Source organism: Camelus dromedarius, chromosome 6 (genome assembly GCF_036321535.1).
Source record: "Camelus dromedarius isolate mCamDro1 chromosome 6, mCamDro1.pat, whole genome shotgun sequence".
In the NCBI taxonomy this organism is placed as follows: domain Eukaryota; kingdom Metazoa; phylum Chordata; class Mammalia; order Artiodactyla; family Camelidae; genus Camelus; species Camelus dromedarius.
Window position 1 is genome coordinate 39163281 of NC_087441.1, and position 26295 is coordinate 39189575.

Sequence of the window (26295 nt, forward strand, 5' to 3'; positions counted from 1 at the left end):
ATTTTAGGTATGTCAGTTCCTTGCATTCCAAAAATTCAGTCTATGATTGAAGATGCATGGAAGGAAGGTTTTGATCCTCAGGGTGCCTCTCAACTTAATAACAGGTTACAGGGAACAAAGGCGTGGATTGGAGCCTGTGAAGTATATACACTTCTGACCTCCCTAAGGATAAAGTATGTACCTAAAAAGCCAAGTTAATGTAATTGTCGTATCTGGGAAGTTTTTATTGTTGTTTGTGTTTTTTTTTTTAATCAAAGGGATAAAACAGAATTTAAATAACATTAATAAAATAAAATGAAAACTTATAATGCAAAGCAGGAACTCATTCCCTGTTTCATGCTCTTCTCTGTTCTCAAGTCCTGTTTCTCAGAGGCAGCTATCACTTCCGTTGTTTTAAAATAATTATGTTTTCATGGCTTTTTCTTGGTTTATCAGTGTTAGACATTGTCTGTTTCTGCTTATATCCCCCATCTGTTTACCCTCAATTTTTATGGTTAAATCTCAGTTTTTATTAAGTTAAAGTCAGAGTTTACATCATGACTGTGTAAATATTATTCATTGCTGATTTTATATCTTTCCTGAAAAGCTTTTAAAAATTTCCTTAAGAATTGCCTTTCCTTTTTCCTTTCACTGTTTGACTGCATCATAGTCTAATTTTTCCAGAAACTTCACTTACTGTGTAATCTGAGGCACTCCTTATTCCTGGACACCTTTTTCTTGAAGCTGTCATCCTGTTTGCTCTAGTCGGGATTATTTGCCTTCAAGATCCTTTCCACAGCTCCAATCATGTAACATTTCTTCACTGTTTTCTTGAATTGGATCCTAGATTTTTCCTGGATTTCACCTTTCTCTCTTTTGCTTGAACATTTCCTTTGTTAGCTTCTTAAGAAAGGGTACCTAGTCTTGTTACTTTAGTGATAGTTTGGGTAGCTATATTATTCTAAACTCAAAGTCATTTTCAGATCAGATTAGTTGTTGATCTGTTGATGTCTAGCCATCAGTATTACTAATGAGAAGGTAAGATACCATCTAATTTTCATTACTTTATGTATAACCTATTTATTTTCCCTAGAAGTTTTTTTTGCATCTTTTTATTAGCTCTGATACTATGAAAGTTCACCATTAGATGTGGGGCTTTGATTCATTGTGTTGGACATTTGTTTTTCTTTTTGAATCTGGAATTGTAGGCTGTAAGATCTCAGTGTAGTGGTTAAAAACTTAGACTTTGAAGTCAGATTGCCTACAATTGATTCTAGCTTTCTACTTGCTAGCTCTGTGACTTAACTTGTCTGTGCCCCAGTACCGCCAGTGATAAAAGAACATGTAAATTGCTTCAAAGAGTTTCAGTAATATTTAAATGAGATAATAAAGTTCTTAGGACTGTGACTGGCATGAAGTTAAGAGCTTAGAGGTTAACTGTGGTTTGATAATCATCATCCCTCTATTTTCTTTAATCTTCTTTCTGGAACTCCACTGTGTTAGTTGCCCACTGAACTTCTTTGACTTTATAAGTTTGCTGGTCATGTCTCACTTTTTTTAATCTTTGCTTTTTGTTTTACTGTCTAGATTTACTCAACTTTATCTCCCAACTACTCTATTGAAATTTTTATTTTAACAGTCATATTTTTTAATTTAAGGGATAACTTCATAGCATCATGGCCTTTTATAGATGTAGAATCTTTTTCCAACGTTTTATTTTTTCCTATTCCTTGTATTTTTCTGCCTCCATGTTAAATTGTTTTCATGTTTATTTATTTAGTCTTTCACATTTTGAAGGCTTTCTTCTAACTTTTAAAAATCCTTAGTTGTCTATTCCTAAAGTGAGAAACGAAACACTAAAAAGCTGATTGGCGGTCCTGTAGGATTGCATGAAGTTTGCAGATGAGCAGACTTCATTTCTTAGTGGAAGTTTGCTGTGTGGTTGGGGAACTCGCAAATACCAGTATAGAGAGAGATCTTTTCTCAGAGGACATTCAGAGAAAAATTCTCCACTCTCTTGTCTACACCTCCTACGTTGGTGGAAAGGGGGAGTTGAGTAGTGATTTGCCCCCTTTATTCAGTTAATCTCGTATTTTTAGCTCCACTACTACTCTACCCAATACCTGATGTCATTAGGCTTCTATCCTCTCTCCGGTTCTAAGACAGTTGTTTCTATTTCTTTGCAGTCACTTTTACGTTTCCTCTCTCCCGCTTTCCATTTTTCCAAAAATGTGTGCCATTTTCTTGTCTGTCCTCATTCTCTAATGTCCTCTGAATTTCTTTTCTCTTTCTTTTCCTTTTCACCAATCTGTTCATACCTTCACATTATATATACTGTATCTTGTTCTGAGTTTTTAAGTAATTTTTAGGGAAAGGAAAATTTTTGTCTATAAATACCTAATATATCCAGCTGTTTTCTTGGTACCTGAAATAGTTTAGTTTTTTAGTAATGCCTTTTTATTACTATACCCTGAATTTGTTTGCTAGTTATTTAAATGTCTTCCTTTTGCTCTCTATGAATTATAGTCTGTAGGATACTATTCAGATTCAACATCTAAGACTGCAGTCAACTGCTAATTCAAAAGCAGTGTTATTACTTTTTGGCAGTTTTTCCAGAAGTTCATTTTAGCATTTAAAACTCAGTAGTAATCAGTTGAAAGTCATCAATATTAAACTTGATAAGGCTAAAGATAGCAACTGTTGTAATTTGGGTGAATTTAGAGACTTTATGGTGAAGAGAGACAGGGATAGGATATCTGTGCTATACTTTAAAGTGAGAATAAAGCTTTTAATTGGTTTTGCTTATACTCTACCATTTTAAAATAGCTGTTGAGAAGTGACTAGTGCTTCTGGTTAAAATAATACGAATATTCAAGATTGACTTCCTCTTGAGGAAATAATACCACCATGGTCTGGTGCCAAATGGAAGGCAGATAGGTGTATATGGGGGGTACATACAGGTTTTTCTCTGATCTTTACAGGTATTCTTTTCTTGCCTTTTGTTGAAATTTGAGAGAGCTGACAGAAAATACATTCAGGATATTTTGACAGCTTCAAATGACTGTTGAGGAATTGTAATTAGAAGTCAGCTTCTAATTGATCATCAGATTTAGAGACTTCAGAGTAAAATTCTCTATGTTTCATGTTACATGTAGACTTTTAAAAATCAAATATGATCCTCATTTACCACTAATGGAGATTTTATGTCAGAAAATTTTTGTAACTTTTATACCAGTCATCAACCTTATTCAGTTATTTAAGTCATCTCCTCATAAAATGACAGGTTTTCAGATAAATAAAATTTTTATTTTCCTTCTTCTTAGGAAAATAATGATGAGATAAAATTATTTCTAAATTTAAAATGTTTTGTATTTCATAATTCCATTAATGAAAATATTTTTTTAAATACTATTTACTGAATAATCCATTTTATCAATTTTTCATAGGTGCCGTATTGTTGACTTTCACAAGTCAACTGGTCCTTTGGGTACACACCCTCGCTTATTTGAATGGATATTGAGCTATTATTCTTCAGAGAGAGAAGGGAGTCCAAAAGTAATGTGTACATCTAAACCTCCTATCTATCTTCAGCATCAAGGTTAGTATACCTTACAGATAGTAAGTGTAATTTAAAAGACAATACCTTAATAAGGCACTTGATTGGCTTTTGCCTTAGGATAGGTTAAGGTTCTGATAATAGGAGGAGAGGATTGTGATAGTCCTTTGATTTTTAGAACTATAACGTCATTACAGTATATTCCGATCATGGGTGCTATCCTTGATATCTTCAAGACCATCTGGTTCAGTCTTCCTTTATTGTTCATCCCTTACTTTTCAGGCCTTCCCTGACCACCTTTTAAAAAATGTCATCTCATTATCTAACCCCACCCCCAGCACTGGCAATTCCTACCCCTCCTCCCTGCTTAATTTTTCTTTATCTAACATGTATAAACTTCACTTACTTGCCTTGTTTATAGTGTTTCTTCCTATTAGAATAGGAAACACTCCTGAAGGCAGGAGTGTTTGTTTTGTTTGCTTCTGTATTGCTGACTGCCTGGAATAGTGCCTGGCGTATGGATATTTGATAAATTTTGTTGAATGGATGATTTGAGTTGACAGGAATAAGGAGAAGTAAGCGTTAGGAATTTCATTGTTTAGGAATATAAGCTATAAAGATTAAGCCCTTCCCACTGAAATTCTAGTGTATATAAATTTACTTTTGTTTACCTTTTGGACCCATGAGAGTTTTTGTTCTCCAGTAGGTAAATTTCAAATCCTTTCATTTGAGATAATTTGAATGAGAAGGATTACGGAATTACAAAAGAAACACTAAAATATATGGCATAGTAGAAGTAGAATTTTTGCCATGAAGCCTTTAGAAAACTAAAATTGAACAAAAGAAAACTGAAGGTTAGGAAGTAGAACTACATTCTTGTCTTAGAACTGAAAGAGCTCAGATAACCTGTATGTCAGAGGGACTGACTGTATTTATATTCTAAGCACATGTGTGCCCACACACTATATACAGAAAGTATGTATAGTGTGTCTGTATATATGTGGGTACATTTTATAGTAACATATCTGTATATAGATGTAGATTGGTAGATCACACACACACAATGTTCTTTGATTTTTTTTGATAGGTCATAGTCGAACAGTTGTTGGAATTGAAGAAAGAAAAAACCGAACCTTATGTTTACTAATATTTGATCCTGGATGCCCTTCTCAAGACATGCAGAAACTCTTAAAGCAAGACCTGGAAGCTAGCAGTCTCAAGCAGCTTCGGAAATTTGTGGGAAATTTGAAACATAAGCAATACCAGATAGTGGCAGTAGAGGGTGTTCTTTCTTCAGAGGAGACCGCTGTAAGTATCTAAATATTTGTTATGTGAAGCTTGGACAAGTTGAACTTCAAAGTATAAAATTTTTAGTTAAAATCAATGTTATTTTGTAACTCCTAGCACCTCATTCTCTAACATTAGGTTGACAAAGATACTTTGGTTTTATGTCATTTAATTTCTGGAAAGGACACTTTGAATTTCAAATGGTCCCTAATGTTTTCAAGTATTTTACTCAGAGCTCCATAAAGATGTTTAATTTTATAATATATAATTTAATTTTTAATATTAGAGGAGTAATGAAAATGACAACATATGATAAGAAAATCTAACTTAATCCAAGGAGTTCTAACTCATATTGGCATTCTAATTATTGTTTATTAAATGTGATTCTAGTGATTCCCGAGGTTCTATGTTAGGCACCTGGACATGTTAGATATATTATTGGATATATATATATATATATATATATATATATATATATATATATATGTACATATATGTACATATATGTGTATGTATTTATACACACTTATTAGATATATACCATTTTAGAAATTTACTTCAGTATAGTAGCTTCTTTATCCTTTGCATTTGAGTGATGAGTGGTACATTATAGAAGAATTCCTAGGAATTGGAAACCCTCCACTTGTATAAACTGAAGCTATGTGGTAGCATATCAAGTCTAAAAAATGCACAGTTCTCAAATCCTAAAGAAAAAAATGTCCCTATTAGAGTATTTCACATTTGTTTCCCTCTGAAGAGAGAAGAGATAGAGGACTAGAGAAGAGCATTTATGGCAAATAACAGGATCATGAGGGAAAAGGACTAAAACTGTTTAAAATGAGAGAACTAGAGGAATCTTTTCAGCCTCACAACTTGGGATATAAAGCCATTGTTTAAGAGGTTCTTCAGTTTAATTATGATCCATTAGAAGTTCCTTTGCAAAGACTTAAGTACCAAAATTGCATTTATTTTTTCACCATATCATTAATTTGGCTGAATAAGGTTAGAGATTAATTTTAATTATTATAAAATACCAAATGCTTGTTTACCAACATACAGATAACTTTTGAGATCATAAGTGGGGTTATATTATCATGGAGTCTAGCTGAACGTTTTAGTTAGCTATTACCTTTCTGGTTTTGGAAAGTGAGACCTTGGTGGTGTTTCTCTGCTCATAGCCCCATCTCTGTCTCTCCTTCTCTGTTTTTACCTCTCTCTCTGATTTTGAGCCAGCATTTTTACCTTTGACTCGTTATTCCATAAAAAGATGGGGTTTTTTAAATTCTGTATGCTTTGTTTCTATCTGGAATTTTCTTTAATTTTTTTATGGCTTTGCTTTAAAAATGTTAATTACTAATTTCCTAAGTTTAAAGTTGTACCATTCCTTAAGGAATTTTCATTATCTTGAAAAAAATTTCAGATTTTTTTTTCTGTATGTTAGATGATAATTAATACATAATTAATTGACTCCTTGCTTACAGTTAACATTTTTTTTAAATTACTTTTCAAGGCCAGGAGACAAGATTCTCAAATCTTTACAGCCGAGAAGATTCCTTGAAGAAGTAAGCATTTCAGTGATTGTGAAATTTTTTTCCCAAATTCAGATATTAAATTCCTTAATACAACTTATGAATCTGTGAATCCTTTAAATATTCCACTTATAATTCTAATATCTAAAATGTCTTAATTATACCTTTAGTGCTTCATTGTTTAGTAATTATTCCAATAAAGTGTCTTGTTTGCATTGTGGGTTTTGTATTATCCATGTTTCAGAAACTGGTTTTGTATTATAATCATATGACTGTTTCTTGGGTTCTTACTTGTGTTAGGTATTCTTATTGTTTTGTGTTATTAATTAGTTTAATTTCCAAAATAGTTCTGTGAGATAAATACCACTATTAGGTCTGTGAGGAAGATGAAAACTATGAGAGATTAGTAATTTGCCCAAGAAAGTGTTCATAATCCAGAGTGTGATCCCAGTGTGTCTCTTGCCATTAGAGCATTCTGCTTTCTTCTGTTATAAAATAAATGTAATGAAATTCCCTCATTACTACTTAGAAATAATCTTAATATTTAGCAGGCAAAGCTCTAAAAAGAGGGATTAGCTTTTGTTAAATATTTTCACTCTTACTTAAACAACTGTGATGTGGAGTCTTGTGTTTAATGTGTTCTGTAGGAAAGAAACTTTCAGATTCACGTTGGATTTGCCAGTAAGGTTGCAAGCAAGAATTCTTCTCTGGCCAATTTAAGCAGAAGAGAATTCATTGAAATTATCAGAAGCTCACAGAATCCACAAGTAACTAGGGAATTGTGCTAGAACCAAGGCAACACTACAGGCTAGAATATGGCCCACTTTATAGCAGGAGCCATCAGGTTAGAAGCCGAGATAGGACATCTGTTCAAATCTCAGATTCCAGAGAGCACATATCTGATTAGCAGGTGACCGTATGCCATGGGACAGGCAGTTTCTCAAAAGGAAATCAGAGTAGATGAAGAAATGGATATTGAACAACAAAAAAGAAAAGCCCTAAGTGTCTACTACCCCATGAAAAAAAGTGAACAATAACTTGCTTGAATGAAGTTCTATAAATATTATTTTATAGCATCAAATACTGAAAGTTGCACTCCAGAAATGAATAATATTGCCAGTTGAAAAATTCTGGAAACCATCCTTTTTAATATTCTATCCTTCAGACTGTTAACCAGGTTTCTGTTCTGTATCCCCAGGCAATTATAATGTTTCATGCCATCATTATCTCTTACCTAGACAATGTGATAACATCTTAACTGGTCTCCCTGTCTTGATCCTCTCAGCCCATCTTCCACATGGAAGCCAGACCATTCTAAAATAACAAATGCAATTTTATGACTTCCTAATTGAGTCCTCTTCGTTGCTCATGGATAAAATCTCGTATAGTCTGGGCCCCGCTTACCTCTCCCGTTCATCTCTCACTCCTTTCAGCCTATAGTCCTTTGCCAGAATATATATAGCTAGTGCTGCCTAGGGCCCTTCTCCCCTTAATTCTCCATCTCTTAGAAGGGCTTCCTCTTAGAAGTCCTTCCTGAACTGCTCAAATTAGGATTAAATGCATCTTCAAAGTGTTTGATAAGCAACGTTTCTCCAAGTGTAGATCACTGATGTGCAAACTGCCAGTCTGTGACAAGATAATTACAGAAATTACAGTGGCTGACATTTTTATTTTACAAAGATAATAGCAGTGGATTAGACAATTTGTTTTAAATTGGCTCTTCATCACAGAGTTGGAGAAACACTGTCCTGTGGTATCATGTTTGTATCATAATACCTATTTTAATTATCTGTCTACTTTTTTATATTCCCTTCCTTGAATATAAGCTCTAAGATTCCAGGAGCAATGTGTAGTTTTTAACAGTAGCCTCAGAGTACCTGGCACATATAGCACTTAAAAATACTTTTTTAGTGAGTGGAAATAACTAGTTTTAGAAAAGCAGTGGTAGAAAATATCAGTCTAAAGTCTTTACATATCCCATCTAGCCATCTCTCTGCAAATTATTTTCCCCCAAGTCAGGTGAACTAGTTTCTGTGAGATAAAAGAAGGACTACATTGAGAAGTTTCTTTAAGAAGTAAGGAGTAAAAGAAGTTGAGTGTTCCGATACTCTTTGAGCATGTGGTGGAATTACACACCCTCTCCCCAGGGGGTGGGGAGTGTGGATGTAGATGTATATACATACACAAACATATGTGCAATGTTTGTACACAGTATCACAGATTGCTTAAGAATACATGCTGTAATTTAGTTATTATCAACATTTTTGGTAGCAGTATTCCTTGACACTCAAAAAATACTGAGGGCCCCAAGAAGCTTTTGTGGGTTATCTATATTTCCATGTTTGCCACAATAGAAATTAAACCTGAGACTTATGAAAAGAATACAGAAGCATATATTTTATTAGCTATAGCCATCCGAACAGTAATGTAAGAATCATTTAATCTCTGCAAAATCCATTGAACATCTTTCTAAAAGCACATATTAATATTTCTACAAATGAAATTCCAATTTTATATTTTCAAGGAATGATATTTTGCACATGAATAGTTGCTAGTTTGTATCTATATATATATATATATAAATGATGTGTGTATATCAGTCTCACGTAAAGCTGGACTGATTTTATTTTTATTAGTCATAATCATCTTCCTCATCTTCATCTTCCTCAGTTTCTTCATTTTCCTCAGTTGGATTTACAGTTGCTTCTTGTGCAGCCCTGAAAGCCTGCTCCTCTTCCACGCTAGGGTCATCCATTTCTGTAATTTCTGGTCCACTGGGGTATTCGTGATAAGCTGGTGGTGGAACTGGAGGTGTATAGCTGTCTGGACTATATTTATGACCCCAGCCTATGTAGAAGTTTTCAAACTTTCTGTAAGTTAAAAAAAAATACATAGATTATGCAATTTTTCAGTAAGAAAAGTTGATCCTTCTTTTCTGTAAGGATTAAGTACTTAGTGTATCATAGTCTCATAATGTTAAAACAGCACATTTAAAATGCATTAGAGATAAAATATCCCCAAATGATTGTTATACCACAGGGAATGACTATGATACAAACTGCTTAAGGTGTTTAAGAAAACCATGGGGCCAGATCCTACCAAAATGTACTCCACGCTTACACCATAGCGTTTCATCTTTTAATTATTTTTAGAAAAACGAAACAAAACAAATGAATTTAAAAGTTACTTACCTTCCTCAGATTAGCAAGAATTAACGTTGCTAGCCTAGCAAACGCTTTGGTTGGTGAGGAGTCGGGCTTCTGGTTAAAGACCTATGTGTGATTTTTCAGATCTAACCTTGGGCAATTGCAGAAGCTTTACCTAGTTGGCCTCAGAGGGGACAACTGCCCTCGCCACACCAGACTGGCTGCACAGCTAGTGCACTGCAGGCTCTCGGGGGAGCTGTGGTCAAGGACTCTGACCCCTCCAGCCCATCATATTCTTCATACATTTGTGTTCCTGGCCCAGGTGCCTTCATTCCCAGGTCTCTTCACCTGAGCCCTTCAGCAGAGGTTGTCTTCAGGCTGCTCTGCCAAGGCCTCCTTATGGGGGTTGGGTGAGAGAAGGGGAAACCTTGCAAACACTTTTCCCCACTCTGACTCAGTATCCAGTCTTCTTCCCTAGCCCTCGCTATCTTCCTCTGGTTCCAGGTCCATAAAACTGCAAGGGCTTTGTGTCAGGGACGCCCTTGTCAGTGAGATGACCGCCACAACTGAGCGTACCCATCTGACCACCAGTGTGCCCTTCCATGGAGAAATGGAATGGGGGAGTCAGTGCTTTAACTTGCTTGTACCATCACGGTAAGTGATCAAAGGCTTCTTAACACTTTCATTTTGGGCTTGTTGGTTTAATAGCTTCTTTGACATTTGACCACTCAGCACTCTCCAGCTCAGCCGAGCTTCGGACACTAGGTTATTAAGTAAGAAGTGGAAGCATAAAACCAATGGAAGTATATGCTCTGGGTATAAAAGAACATTTAGTATCCTCTTGATCCTAATTCTTATGAAACTGGTATCCTTAATAATATGTGTTTTTAATTATCTTTTATCAAGATGTCCAACAAAATTGATGGGAGATTTAAACTGATTTAAATACTACTTAGAATTACCTCCATTAAATGAATTTCAATTACTCAATTAATCACAGAAGAAAAAACATATTTAGCTCCATTAGTTGGATAGTTCAAGTGAAAAGGCAGAAGTCTGAATTACTCTGATGTTCTAAATTTGATACTTTGTTGTATAAGACAGATACTGTTTGAATAAATCTTGTGCCATACACACTTGACATGCCAATGAAGAGTTAAAACAATAGTAGTTTAACATTCCAGTGGTAACTTATAATTTCTAGAAGTTAAGTAATCCAAATAATAACCTTGTAAGTTGTCACATACTTACTTGCCATTGGAAAAGGCATATGCTCCAGGCCAAAGGTTGGATCTAAGGACTGCAATAGCATATTGAGGAATGAGATTTGAGGATAACCGTGTTGTCCAAGGTGGTGTATTCTGGATCTCTGTAAATCAAAGAGAAATTCGATGTAGAGTAACTCCTACATAGACAAGGATATACTGTGTAACACAAAAGCTATATTTATAAATCTTAAAACACACACACACTTGACACTAAAATGTCAGTAGCTTAATATGAGATCAGGAGGGTATGAAAAAAAGTATGTATGTATTTGTGTGTATTTATATCTGTGTGTACATTTGGACAACAGAGAAAATAAGTTTGACTAAGGGAGAGGAGGCCTATGTAGTAGAGGGAAAAATATTTGATGACCAAATTACTATCAGAGCTAGGGTTACAAGCATGAATGATCCAAAACTGAATAGAAGAAAAAAAGAATATGAGAACAATAGTAGATTAGAACAAAAACAGTACCTCATGATATTTTATTCTTACTATGTCACTATGTCATGTTTTATGGGCTGTAGAATGCAAAATAAAAAATGATACAAAAGAACTCAGCATATCCAGTTAGAGCTACAGCCAACTTATGTTTCCTCCCTGAATTGCACTCCTTCAGCCTCTATCCTAGAAAGTTCTTGGTGGGGTGAGCTACATTAGATTGTTTTCTCCCACCATATACTATAGCATGTGTGTGTGTGTGTGTGTGTGTGTACAGGTTTCCCCCGCTATCTGAAAGTAGAGTATTCCTATAAAACCTTTTGTAAGTTGAAATGACATAGAGCAAAGAAGCAATTACCTTAGGACGCCTCTTGCTAATAGATGCACAAAATAAACTTGAGATAAGATGCTCACGGATACAGTTCAAAGCTATGGCAACTTGATGCTGAGATGCTAAGTATTTCCCAGGGAAGGAGCTTGGGAATGCCCCTCTGTCTGCCTGGGGTGTATACTTCCTCTGTAACTGCTTCCTGCAAAACAAGTGCTGAACACTATTTTTGGTTTTGTCTCCCCCTTTTTTTCTTTTTTTTAATTTTTTTGTAAAAGGGAAAATCCTTTTTGGTTTCTATCAGCAAAAATAAGCATTAATGTTCTCATAAAAGTGAAGTGGTGTAAGGCAATCTTTTGAAAGCCATATATAGTAAATGTAGAGTATATGGTGTGTGTATATATGTCAATTGTGTACATAGTACAGGCATACCTTGTTTTATTGTGCTTCACAGATCTGAGTTTTTTACAAATTGAAGTTGTGTGGTGACCCTATATCAAGCAAGTCTGCTGACATGGCTTTTCCAACAGCATTTGCTCACTTCATGTCTCTGAGTCACATTTTGGTAATACTTGCAGTGTGTCAAACTTTTTCATTATTATTGTATTTGTTATGGTGACCTGTCATCAGTGATCTTTAATGTTACTACTTTAATTGTTTTGGGGCACCATGAACTATGCTCATGTAAAACAGAGAACTTAATTCTATAAATGTTGTTTGAATTCTGACTGCTCCACCAGCTGGCTGTTTCCCCATCTCTGTCCCTCTCCTTGGGCCTCACTTTTCCCTGAGACGTAACAGTACTGAAATTAGGCTGATTAATAACCCTACCATGACCTATAAATATTCATGTGAAAGGACGAGTTGCACGTCTCTTGCTTTAAATTAAAAGCTAGAAATGATTAAGCTGAGTGAGGAAGACATGTTGAGGACCAAGATAGATCAGTAGTTAGGCCTTTTGTGCTAAACAGCCAAGTTGTGAATACAAAGGAAAAGTTCTTGAAAGAAATTAAAAGTGCTACTCAAATAAATACACAAATGATAATAAAGTGACATGGTCTTATTGCTGTTACAGAGAAAGTTTTAGTGGTCTGAATAGAAAATCAAACCAGCCACAACACTCCTTTAAGCCAAAGTCTAATCCAGTGCAAGGCCCTAATGCTCTTCAATTCTGTGAACGCTGAGAGAGGTCAGGAAATTGCAGGAAAAAAGTGTGAAGCTAGCAGAGGTTGGTTCATGAGGTTTAAAGAAAGAAACTATCTCCATAACATAAAAGTGCAAGGTGAAGCAGCAAGTGCTAATGTAGAAACCGCAGCAAGAGATCCAGAAGATCTAGCTGAGGTCATTCATGAAGGTGACTACACTAAATAACAGGTTTGCAGTGTAGATGAAATAGCCTCCTATTGGAAGATGATGTCATCTAGGAATTTCATAGTGAGAGAGGAGAACCAGTGACTGAGTTCAAGGCTTTAAAAGACAGACTGATTCTTGTTAGGGGCTAATGCACCTGGTGACTTTAAGTTGAAGCCAGTGTTCATTTACCATTCTGAAAATCCTAGGGCCAGAAGACTTACGCAAAATCTATTCTGCCTGTGCTCTATAAATGGGACAACAAAGACTAGATGACAGCACATTTATTTACAGCATGGTTTACTGAATATTTTAAGTCCACTGCTGAGACCTACTGCTCAGAAAGATTCCTTTTAAAATATTACTGTTCGTTGACAATGACCTGGTCACCCAAGAACTGTGGTGGAAAGATACAAGATTAATGTTTTCATGCCTGCTAATGCATCATGCATTCTGCAGCCCATGGATCAAGGAGTAATTTCAACTTTCAAGTCTTACTATTTAAGAAATACTTCTGGTAAGGCTATAGCTGCCATAGGTAGTGATTCCTCTGATGGATCTGGGCAAAATCAATTGAAAAGCTTCCGATGGGACTACATCAAACTAAAAAGCTTTTGCGCAGCAAAGGTAACTATCAACAAAACAAAAAGGCCACCTACTGAATGTGAGAAGATATTTGCAAATGATATATCCTATTAGGAGTTAATATCCCCAGTATACAAAGAACTCATACAAAAAACAAACAAAAAATGGACAGAGAACCTGAATAAACATTTTTCCAAGGAAGACATATAGATGGCCAACAATCACATGAAAAAATACTCAGTATCACTAATCATCAGGAAAATTCAAATCAAAACCACAATGAGATACCACATCACAATTGTCAAAATGACTGTTATCAAAAAGATAACAAATAACAAGTGTCAGTGAGGATGTGGAGAAACGGAACCCTCAAGCAATGTTGGTGAGAATGTAAATTGGTGCAGGCACTATGTAAAACAGTATAGAGTTTCCTCGAAAGCTAAAAATAGAACTACCATACAATCCAGCAATTCCACTCCTTGGTATTTATCAGAAGAAAACCAGAACACTAATTTGGAAAGATACATGCATCTTTATGTTCACTGCAGCATTATTTACAACAGCCAATACGTGGAAACAACCTAAGTGCCCATACACACACACAGACACACACACACAGACACACACACACAGACACACACACACACACACAGACACACACACACACACACGCACACACACACACACACACACACACATTACCCAGCTATAAAAAACTGAAATCTTGCCATTTGCAATAACATGGATTGACCTAAAGGGTATTATGCTTAAATAAGTCAGACATAGGAGGACAAATACTGCATATTTTGATTTATAAGTGGAATCTAAAAAATGAAACAAATGGACAAACATAACAAAACAGAAACAGAGTCATAAATACAGGAAATAAGTGGTTGCCATAGGGGAGCTCGGTTGGGGGATGAGAGAAATAGGTGAGGGGGGTTAAGCAGTACAAACTTCCAGTTACAAAATAAATGTGGGAACAGTCAATATTAATTAAGATCTTTGTATACTGACAGATGGTGACTAAACTTAAAAATGTGTAGAAATACAGAAACACTTTTGTGCACCAGGAACTAACATAGTGTTGTAGGTCAATTATACTTCAAAAACAAACAAACAGCTCATAAAAAAAAAAAAAAAAAAAAGATCAGATTTGTGATTACCAGAGATGACGGGTTAGGGGAGGAGGAACTGAAATTGAAGGAAGGTGGTCAAAATGTACAAAAGTAAGTACTAGGGATGTCATGTATAACATGATTAATATAATTAACACTGATGTATGTTATACATGAAAGTTGTGAATAGAGTAAATCCTAAGAGTTCTCATCACCAGAAAAAAATTTTCTTTTATTTTTTATCTATATGAGTTGATGGGTGGTCACTAAACTTATTGTGGTAATCATTTCATGATGTTTGTAAGTCAAATCATTATGCCTTATACCTTAATCTTATACAGTGCTGTATGACTATTATATCTCAATAAAACTGGAAAGAAAAATAAATGGGAGCATTTAACAAATAAAAATTTAAAAACAAAAAAAGAAAACCTTCTAGAAAGGATTCACCATTTTAGATGCCATTAAGAAAACGATTCATGGGAAGTGGTCAAAATATCAACATTAACATGAGTTTGGAAGAAGCTGATTTCAACCCTCTTGGATGACTTTAAGGGGATCAAGATTACAGCTGGAGGAAGTAACTGCAGATGTGGTGGAAATAGCTATAGAACTGTAATTAGAAGTGGTTCCTGAATGTGTGACTGAATTGCTGCAATCTCATGATAAAACTTCAATGGATGAGGAGTTGCTTCTTATGGATAAACAAAGAAAGTGTTTTCTTGACATGGAATCTATTCCTGGTAAAGATGCTATGAAAATTGTTGAAATGACAATAAAGGATTTAGAATATGACATAAACTTAGTTGATAAAGCAGCAGCAGAGTTTGAGAAGATTGATTCCAATTTTGAGAGATGTTCTACTGTGAGTGAAATGCTATTAAACAACTTTGCATGCTACCAAGAAATCATTTGTGTAAGGAAAGAGTCAATAGATGTGGTAAACTTCATTGTTACCTTATTTTAAGACACGAGCCTTCACCAACCGGCATCCTGATCAGTCAGCAGCCATTAACATCAAGGCAAGAATTTCTACTAACAAAAAAATTATGACTTGTTGAAGGCTCAGATGATGATTAGCATTTTTTAGCAATTACAGTATTTTTCCTTCCAGTTTAATCTCTTTTTCTATGAGTTTCTTTGTGTATTTGGTTTTTTGAACTATAATTGACCTACAACACTATGTTCCTATGACACAGCATAGTGATTTTTTTTTCTGTACATTTCAAAATGATCACCACAATAAGTTTACTCACTTTGTATGTCACCATAAAAAGATCTTATGTTATTTGGACTATATTTCCCATGCTGTACATTTCATAGCTGTGACTCATTTATTTTGTAACTGGAAGTTTGTACCTCTTAATCTCCCTCACCTACTTCTCTCATCTCCCCACAATACAGTATTTTTTCATTAAGGTATGTACATTGTATTTTTAGACATAATGTTATTGCACACCTAATAAATTACAGTAGAGTATAAACATAACTTCTGTATGCACTGGGAAACCAAAACATCGTGATTCACTTTATTGCAATGTTTGCTTTATTGTGGTGGTCTGGAATCTATCCTACAGTATCTCTAAGGTATGCCTGTATATATGTATGTGTGTGATATACACACCCACGCATATATAGTGTGTGCAAAATTACCTAAATCTTCAGAGATTGGTGTCAAGAGAGGAGGCCCCACTTCCTGTTCCGCATAGTCAGGCTCTTCCCCTTTTTCGTCTTCTTTTTCTTCATCTTCTTCTTCTTCCTCTTCTTCTTCCTCCTCACTTTTTTGTATAGGGTTGAACCAATTACAGCGACCCTGGGTATAATTATTGCAAGATTTAGTAGTCTAACAAGGACCTTAAAATAGCAGAATATTCCTTTGGATTGAAGAAATTATCTGCATGACGTCCCACTGTGTGGGAATTTGATCATTCATTTATTCAACATACATTTCCCAAATGCTATTTTGATCTATGTTATTTCAAGCAAAAGACTGCACTGTTTATTTCAAGAATTTGCCAACTTCTTGAAGTTACAGAACATTTATGTACTAAAATTACCAGAACCTTAGCAAAAAAGGTAATAATGCATTTTACTAATTTATATGAAAGAGGGTACTATTATTGTTATTAATAGCAAAAATGTGCTAATAAGATTAGGTATGGAGTTTTGAGGTTATAATTTCTCATTTAATTAACTCTCATCTAGAGAGATATAAGATTATCTCTTATGTAGATCAAAGTATAATGAAGATTTTCTACCTACAGATGAGACAATGTAGCAGATTGTTTAAGTATGGACTCTGGATCCATTCTGCCCATTCACATTTGACTCTGCTGCTTATTAGCTATATTCCCCTTGTGAAATTTTCTAAACTCTCTGCCATTAATTTCCTTATCTATAAAATAAAGATGTTAGTCTTTAATACAACTGTGAGTTTTAAATGAGATACTACATACAAAGTGCTATTAAGAACACCTGGCAGAATAGATTCTGTATAACTGCTATATAACACTGTTTACTTGTTTTTGCTTTTGTTAAAATCTTTCACTGTTCTTGGCAAAAAAAAAAAAAAAGTTCCTTTATTATAAAAATAGAATAAAAGAACTGCTACCAAAATTAATTTACCCACCTATACTTAATATAAAAAAAATTCACAACACACCTAAATCTAAATCCTTACATAACTTGTCAAATATTCCATAGAAATATTTATTTTATTTCCATTTGGAAATAAAATATGTTTGAAGATCCCAGATCTATACTACTTAGCTGTTATACAGTACTTTGTATTTTCACTAGGTTTTTAAATGGTCTTCTTTGTCTAGAATCTGAAGGCCTTTGTCTTGTATATATCATGTGTACTATAGAAAGAATTTAATAAATATTTGCTGACTTCTGGTAGATTGAGAATTGCAAAGCCCCTACCTGAGGAAGTATATGTTGTACATGATGAACCCAATTGGATAGGGATTCCACTAGATCAGTCACTTGGATGCCTTCAAAATCAGGGTTTTCTTCAAAACTGTCTCTCCCACCTTCTATTTCTTCCTCCTCTTCTCCTTCTTCTTCACCAAAATGATAGAATCCTAGAGGGCTGACGTGGGTCCCTGCCGAAATTCTGGCAATTTGTGCTCGTAAGTAATTACTCTCATTTCCTGGGAAGGGTGGGTAGCTTACAATGGGAGTATCCAATCGCCCAGTGAAAAATTTCTTGATTTTTCTTGCAATAACAATTTGTGCAGGTGTAACTGCTGGTAACTTCACCCATGGTCTTCCTGGTTCATTGCAAACAAAATAGACATATTTGTTGGCACCTGTTCTACTTTCCTCTTTTGGAATAGCCTGTGGGGCCTTGTAAAAGGACCGTGGTAATTCATCTTCATCAGCTTCATCAGCTTCACTATCTCCATTGTCTCTCTCTTCAGGTACGTCTTCTTCTTCCACTTCCTCTTCATCTTCTCCTTCACGAAATTCCACTTCAGCTACAATATAATTCATTTCCAGACCTAAGATTTTGCCCCAGAAACGACATTTTTGAATTGGGTGGGTGTCAGTAAGCTGCTTGAGGGCAAGAAATATGCGATAAGTCTCATCTGTGCCCAAACCAACTCCAGCTTGTTCAAAATAAAAAGCTGACTCCATTACATTTGGGAGAGCGTGTTCTGTCTGGGAATACAAGTGCTATGGTTAATATTTTATCCATAAGGGAAATACTTGCAATCTACAGGTTTAATGTGATCCCTATCAAAATACCCATCCCATTTTTCACAGAACTAGAACAATTAATTCTAAAATCTATATGGAACCACAAAAGACCCAGAGCTGCCAAAGCAATCCTGAGAAGAAAGAACAAAACTGGAATTATAACCCTCCCAGACTTCAGACAGTACTACAAAGGTACAGTCATCAAAACAGTGTGGTATTGGCACAAAAACAGACATATCAATCAATGGAACAGAATAGAGAGCCCAGAATTATACCCATGCACCTATGATCAATTAATCCACAGCAAAGGAGGCAAGAATATACAATGGAGAAAAGAGTATCTTGAGCCAGTGGTGTTGGGAAAGCTGGACAGCTACATGTAAATCAATGAAATTAGGACACTCCCTCATACCATATACAAAAATAAACTCTATATGGTTTAAAAACTTAAATATTAAAGTCAGGACACCATAAACTCCTAGAGGAGAGCATAGGCAAAACATTAAACATTCTCGGACATAAATTGTAGCAATATTTTCTTAGATCAGTCTCCCACGGCAAAAGAAATAAAAGCAAAAAATAAACAAATGGGACCTAGTTAAACTTAAAAGCTTTTGCACAGCAAAGGAAACCATCAACAAAATGAGAAGAGACAAACTATGGAATGGGAGAAAATATCTGCAAGTGATGCAGCCAATAAGGAATTAGTATCTAAAATATACGAACAGCTCACACAACTCAATATCAAAAAACAAACAACCCAATCAAAAAATGGACAGAACTCAATAGACATTCCTCCAAAGAAGACAGACAGATGGCCAACAGGCACATGGAAAGATGCTCAACATTGCTAATTGTTAGAGAATGCAAATCAAAACCACCTCACACTGGTCAGAATGGCTATCATCAAAAAGCCTACAAATAATATATGCTGGAGAGGTTGTGGAGAGAAGGGAGCCTGCCTACACTGTTGGTGGGAATGTAAAAATTGGTACAGCCACTATTGAAAACAGTATGGAAATTCCTTAAAAAACTAAAAATAGAACCACCATATAATCCAGCAGTTCCATGCCTGGGTATGTATCTGAAGAAAACAAAAACTCTAGTTTGAAAAGATACATGCACCCCAGTGTTCCTAGCAGCACTATTTACAATAGAGAAGACATGGAAACCACCCAAGTGTCCATCAAAAGATGACTGGTTTAAGAAGATGTGGTATATACATACAGTGGAATATTACTCAGCCATAGAAAAGAATGAGATATTGCCATTTGGAACAACATGGATGGATGGACCTACAGATTATCATACTAAGTGAAGTAAGTCAGACAGAGAAAGACAAATATTATATAATATCACTTACATGTGCACTCTAAAACATAATGCAAATGAATCTATATGTAAAACAGAAACAGACACACAGACATAGAAAACAAATTTATTGTTACCAGTGGGGAAAGGGAGTGGGGAAATGATAAATTAGGAATATGGGATTAACAGATAAACTACTATACATAAAGTAGATAAGGAACAAAGATTTACACAGCAAGTAAGTGATTAAACTAGGATTCAAATTCAGATCTAACTCCATATCTCCTGTTTTTTCCACCATATCTCTATTATTGCAGTAATCAAATAACTTTGCAGTCTTTTTTACCTCTTTCACTAGAGTGTGACCAACTTAAAGTCAGTAAAGTCTTTTTCATGTGTTTATCCCAGTATCTGGCATGCAGTAGGTAGTCACAATGTTTTCAAATCATTGGGTGAGGGTATAAATGAATGCTGAAAACTAAGAGCAGGAATTCTGGTGTGCTCAAAGACACGCATAGAAATATTAACAATCTAAAACATATGAGTCTGCGGCAGAGTTGGTCACAAAGCTCGTAATTCAGTGATCCCAAGAGCTATCTGTCTTCCTGTTCCCATGTCTTTCCACTCTCTGAGATAGAGCTTTTAATCTTCATTGGATGACTTAAGCTATTCCTGGCTCTGAGATCAATCCTACTGTTTATTAGGAGGAATTGATGGAAACTGGTTAGGATGCTCAGGTTGCAGGATCAAAACAGTTTTTTGTAATGCTATGCCTAATAGATCGTCCAGTGCCCTGTTCTCATTACTGGAGTCTAACCTTTCTTTGATAAATTCCTGCATGACAGTGTCTACCTTCTGCTTGACCCCCACATGCTGTTTGTCCCTAGACTTGTCAATACTGTATGTGGCTACGTAACCAAATGTTTGGAGTGAGATATTTTCAGAAAAAGGTCAATCAGTACCAAATCCTTGACACCTGTCACCTGTTCCTTCTGAGTACTCTATAGCTCACTGTGCCAGTTTGGGGCCCCCTACAAAAACTACAGAGCTCTAGAGGGTGTACCTGCTTTCCCTGGCTGAACTCTGTTTCCTTTTCTGAAAACATCTTACTGCAAACATCAAATTTGCAAGTATATAGACAGATTTTAAATAGTCTAATGTTAACAGAACATGGAAGCTCAGTAGATATATAGTAAAATTGTTCAATAGTATAAACTGTAAATATACAGGCATTTAGGAAACAGTAATGGGTACTAATTTGAAAATATTTGGAGCTAAATTTTCTGTAATACAGCTGATTTTATTTGATTTTATTCTCTAATGGTAGCTTTTTTTTAAAATCTCTGCCCTGAGGTTCTCTGTAAATGTTTTCAACAATTTGTTTATAGGGATTAAAAGAAATATTTTATTTCTTTCCTATTCTATTATATCCCATTGACATTATATATATATATATACACACACACAAACACACACTACTTTATGTGTGTGTGTATATATATATATATATACACTGTCAAGACATAATACGAAGAAGTAGAAATTTTTCCAGTAAATTAAGGTGGAAAATATGCAAGTTGATTTAAAGTCTTATTTTTAATTATGTGACATTCATTCATTCAGCAAGTATTTAATGAGAAACAATTATACATTCAGATCTGTACCAGGCACTCTAGAGAATATAAAAGATGAAGAAAACGTTTTCTCTGATATCAAGGAGCTTAGACCCACAAACATATAAAATGACTAAGCCTGTGAAATACTAAAACATAATGTGAAAATATAAGAAACTCTAAACAAGGAAACAAGAGGTATGAAATGAGGTTGCAAATGCTATTTAGAAAGCTATAAAAGGCAGTGGGTATGAATTTAAAACCACACCCCACCCACCTCAAGTAAAACCCTAAGACTGACCTAGTCACATTTACATGGGTGACTTACTATTTCATCTTCCAGTTCTTGGTCAGCACCTTCTAAATTTCCCTGAAGAAAAAGAGCTTTTTGTTTCTCTGCTATTTCATAAGTTGGAAGCATCTCATTCTCATTTTGGAGTGTATCCAATTTTTTACTAAAATGTGCCATCTTCACATCTTGGCTAATATTTTCAATTATGTCCACAGGATTTTCAGGACGCGTGTCTAAGACCTTGGTCAGCATTTCAGAAAGATGATCATACCTACCCGAAGAAAGAAAATTCCAGGTAATACCCCTATCAAAAGCATTTGAAAAGACAATTCATGCATACTCAGTTGGTTTTAAGGAAACTTCAACAGCTCGAAGCTTTTGGAGATTTTCCATGGAAAACCACTTAACAGTAACTTCTATCGCTGCCAAGAACTTATTCTAAAATTTTCCTTAGAAATTTTCTTAAGTATGATATGAATATTTAATTTATTAAAGAAAACATATTCCGGCAAGATATATGCTGTACATCGGTACATTTTCTCATTTTATTTCAGATTGAAATTTCTTGGTAATATATTTAAAATGACTGTATATTTAAAGTGACTAACCTTATTTTTCATTCTTTTATCTTAACTTCTTTTCCTTCCCCCTTCCCCTTTCCTCACCAAATCCAATTTGATTTCTAAATCCAGTTGACTCTCTTAAGATCTGTTCTATTCTTTCCCATTTCCTAAGCTAATTATGTACTTCAGCGTTTTTAGACCTATAAGAAATGCATTTCATATTGCAACCCCCACTCACACAACTGAAAGAAGTGTCATCAGATGTTGCTCACCTGTATTAAAATGTGATACATCTAATATTTTTTGTTTTATTCTATTAAAAACTCTGCCCTGGCTTTTTATTTCATAACTGAATTAATGAAACTGCCTCTGACCTCTCTGTTGATTAATTAATTAACCTCTAACCCCTTATTAATTCATTACATTTTATACATAATTGCTAGGATGTGCTTTTTTAAATACCAGATTTACAATGTGAATTTACTATTTAAGAGCCCAAAATGCCTGTCAGGCCAAAAAGAAACTCCTCTGTCCAGTGTGGAAACTTGCATAAATTGACTCTCTGGCAGATAAGCATTGTTTCTCTTCCACTTCATTTCCAACAGTTAGAACTTCTGCCTGAGTGAAGTAAATCTACTAAATACCACTTTCATCTAGTTGCCGAGTCTGACTTGAGAGACTTTGCTTACTGTGTCCCACGTACATTATTTCTCTCAAGAAATAATTTAAATCCCACCCCACCACTCAGGTCATTCCTGAAACCATCCTTCCTCAGTATAGAGAGGGCGTTTCCGAGATCACTGATAAACTGCTATGTTATTGTGTACGTTACGTATTTCCCACTCAGCAACAGCAGTAGGTTCTTCCAGGGCTGAAATTAGGTTTTTGTTTGTTTGTTGTTGTTTTAAAATATCTCCCCCCTTATTATAGTTAGCAAAATGGTTGTTCAATAAATGCCTACTTTCTGTTAACTGACCCTAGATATTTGTTTTTATTTTTCCTTTTATGTCTGTATTTCTCTATCTTAGGAATGTCAAAGAAAAATAGTAGATTATACAGGCAACTAATGTAAAGGGCAGTTTACAAGTATTATATATGACAAATACATCATCCTTTCTCAAAATATTGCTATTCTTATAAATGAACAGGAATCTTATGACTGGCAGAAAAGAAGCAAGTGATTCTTTTCTATAGGCTTTTTATTCAACTATGTGAAAACCAGTATCAGATTCTGTATTTGAGTCAAATACTGTTTTAATTGTGACCAAAAACCAGCCTTCATGGCTGTCAAATAAGATTTGCATATAGGAGACAGAGTTAAAGTCGTCCTTTACTAAGCAGTTTTTAAGTACAGGCTCTAAAGCACTTAGAAAATAATGGTGAATATTATAGAAAGTATTCATGTATTACCTTAGACATTTAGCATTCGGAAATTAAATTAAATTTATCTGTTTAAGTAATGTCAGTTATAAAATAATTCAGTAAAGGAAGTTTTCCCAGTTTATGTTTTTATATTCAGTTTTAAATTGAATTTTAATTGAACGTTCAAGTTTTTATAATGAGCTCTTTTGGAATTTTGTCAAAGTTGGTAAATTCATGTTTGTTATTTAACCCAGGGAATTATGACAAGAAGTTTATATCAGTAATTCAAGTAGAATCTACTACTGAGCAGCAAATCACATCCCTGAAACTTAAGTTAATTGTAGTTTAAAACAGTAATTTGTAAATAATATTTTTAGTTGTCAATCTTGGGTTTTGTGAAGATTTCTCACATTAAACATTAATGAGTTTCTTATTCTTCAGACCTTGAAATTATATCTCATATTTTTTTTAAAGGCAAATAATAGCTACAAACATTTGCCACACACTGGGAATTCATTTAATATTTGCTGATTAATCAGGAGGCATCTCAGCAGATTACAATGAGAGCAGAAGGTCTGGACTGGTTTTCCTGTATCTCCATTCCTTAGTTCATTATTTATTCAGTAATAGCTGATAGCACTGTGCTAGGCATTAAGTGTTTAGTGGTGGCCAAAACTCACATGGTCCCTGCGCTCTGGAGGCCTGCAGTCTAGTGGGAGAAACAAATACCAAGTATAAGTCTGTAAGTCTATATGAAAATATAAATGGCCTTAAGTGCTATGAAGGAAAAGAACAGGCTATTATAATAGAGTTCTGTGGAAGCCGATTTCTAAGAGATGAGGAGCCAGCCAGGCAACGACTTAGGAAGACCTAGGGAAGAAGCCTTCCAGGCGGAAGGAGCAGCACAGGAACTGAAGCGATCACGTGGCTGAAGCACAGTGATGCAGGGAGAGGTAAGAGTCAGTGAGGTGCTGTGAGCCAGAGGAATCTTGAACAAATTAATTTTTCCACGACTTAGTCCCCTCATTTAAAAAACAAATGGATTATATTAGATGTTTTCTCAAGTCCCTTCTAGCCCTAAAGTTCTGTTGCCCCTATGTTAATGTAATCCTGAGAGCAAAAATCTCTAGAAGTCTATACCTGACCATAGATCTAAGTTTTAGCTATAATGTGATGGTCAGAACATACCTGGGCCGTTGGTCACCACATTTTAAGAGAGATCTGGTTAAAATGGCATGTGTTTTGGGTGGCGTGTATATGTATCAATTCTCCTGGCTTGCCTAGGACTGAGAGGTTTCTCAGGATGCAGAATTTTCAGTGCTCAATCAGGAAAGTTCCAGGTTAATTCAGATAATTGATCACCTCAGCACTGGCCTGGGTGGGAACTCAATACCAAGCCAAACAAGCACTAGAATACTTAGGTTTTGTCAGACAATCATTTTTTACAAGCATCTTGGAGAGACGATTGGACTTCACTATCTTTATGGTGTCTTTCAAATCCCAGATTCCACAATTCCAAGATTTTATTTCTGTGTAACAAGGGTCTTTAAGGAAGCTAGGAAATCCCCACCAGTGACCTATTTTGAGTCTTGTGATACAAAGAGTTATTGAGTCACTCTCACTAATACAGACTTTTCAGATATATTTCACTTTACCCACAGAAACACACCCTCACACAGATACTCATACCCTCTTTTCTTTCCCAAGTTTCTCTCCCTCTCTCTCTCCCCTTTCCTCCAAGACTTACAGATTTAATCCCGACTTGCTGCTGGCCTTCAGTAAGTAAGCCTTAGCATTCTGAATGGCAATCTCAAGCATGTTGGGGGCCATTTCAGAAGCCCCAGACTCAGGCTGATCCAGATCATAGTTACTGTTTGAGTCTTTCTCCTGAGAAATGGCAAATCTCAGCTCTTTCTCTTTGGAGTTGTTATAGCTCACATCCCTTGGTCCATACAGGTGACATTTGGTTTGCTGAGACAGTTGAAATGTGTTTCCCTCTGATTGACATGTCTGATGAGAAGTGGATTCTCCTTTATCAGATGGTTGTTCCAAATGGTCAGAGGGAGGTGTCCCAGCTTCAGAAATCACACTGGTGGTCTTGTTTGACTGCCATGGTGCCATAAAGTCCTGTCTGGCCAGAGCCAGGGGAGAAAGAGAGGTAGAAGGCTCCTGAGGTGGGGAAGGTGGAGTTGATGCACCTGGTCCTGTCAGGTCATCCACAGGCATGCTGGCTCCAGACTGGGGGATCCCAGGAGGGCTGCTCCTGGTCTGGGGTCCAGCTTCTGGCCCCTGCTCTACCTCTGGGGGCTCAGATAGCCCAGATTCAGGATCTTGTGAAGAAGCTGTTACCATTTCTTCCCACGGCTGCCCTGCTTCCACAAGTTCTTGGTTTTCTTTTTCTTGCTTCAGAGTGGTCGAGTCTTCCATGAAATGAGTCAGGAGAAAAAAATTTCTGAATGAAGAGGGCATGCAGATATGGAAGGAGGCAACAAGACAGTGGTTTTGCTTAGGTCTGCTAGGTGAATTCTGGGTCCTGGTTGCTCTGCAAGTTGCAGCGTCCTATCTCCATAGCAACCCCAGGCAGGGTTCCTATAAGAGAAACAACACATACCTGTTGCCAGGATTCTAGGGAGGAGACCAAGAAAGATGAAAATCCTAGATCTATGATTTGGTGGAGCCTCTGCTCCTCTACATAGCTTAGCCAATCCGATCTGCAGTCGATCAGCAGCCTTTGGAAATCTGAGAACTGGTTGGGCGCTGAGGAGTTGCTGCAGCCTCCAGCGGGAGACTTTTCAGGGTCTAATAGTTTGATTCAAGTTGCATGGTGAGGAGTGAGTCCTGCATTAGTGGAGGAAAAATAAATT

At 35.7% G+C, this 26295-nt stretch overlaps 2 protein-coding genes across 5 annotated transcripts in view; one reads left to right on the forward strand and one right to left on the reverse strand.

Annotated features, from left to right (window-relative positions):
• Positions 1–23040, forward strand: part of ZUP1 (zinc finger containing ubiquitin peptidase 1) — a 35468-nt gene extending 12428 nt beyond the window's left edge. For 2 of the 4 annotated variants that reach the window (XM_010979148.3, XM_010979149.3), the window contains exons 7-10: positions 8–173; positions 3426–3577; positions 4623–4843; positions 6333–6447. In XM_010979148.3, coding sequence (XP_010977450.2) covers positions 8–173; positions 3426–3577; positions 4623–4843; positions 6333–6380 — 587 coding nt within the window. In that variant the 3' untranslated portion in view covers positions 6381–6447. Of the gene's footprint in view, positions 1–7; positions 174–3425; positions 3578–4622; positions 4844–6332; positions 6448–10001; positions 10313–21721 lie in introns of those variants that run through there. The other 2 variants (XR_010381254.1, XM_064486749.1) reach the window with 2 other exon arrangements.
• On the reverse strand, positions 8910–26197 carry RSPH4A (radial spoke head component 4A). The gene is made up of 6 exons (XM_010979147.3): positions 25179–26197; positions 21543–21777; positions 17511–18251; positions 16239–16398; positions 10749–10866; positions 8910–9221 (listed from the first exon to the last, which is right to left on the reverse strand). Exons 1-6 carry the CDS (start codon positions 25898–25900, stop codon positions 8984–8986), a joined length of 2214 nt encoding a protein of 737 aa, XP_010977449.2. The 5' UTR covers positions 25901–26197; the 3' UTR covers positions 8910–8983.
• Between the last annotated feature and the right edge of the window lie 98 nt (positions 26198–26295).

Excerpts from the sequence above, each read along its gene's own strand:
- RSPH4A (XM_010979147.3), bottom strand. The coding sequence starts at position 25,900 with ATGCCCTCTTCATTCAGAAATTTTTTTCTCCTGACTCATTTCATGGAA. Across the intron at positions 21,778-25,178 it reads AGCAAGTCGGGATTAAATCT|GTATGATCATCTTTCTGAAA; the intron begins GTAAGTCTTGGA and ends TTCTTCGGGTAG. Across the intron at positions 9,222-10,748 it reads TATGCCTTTTCCAATGGCAA|AAAGTTTGAAAACTTCTACA; the intron begins GTAAGTATGTGA and ends TTTAACTTACAG.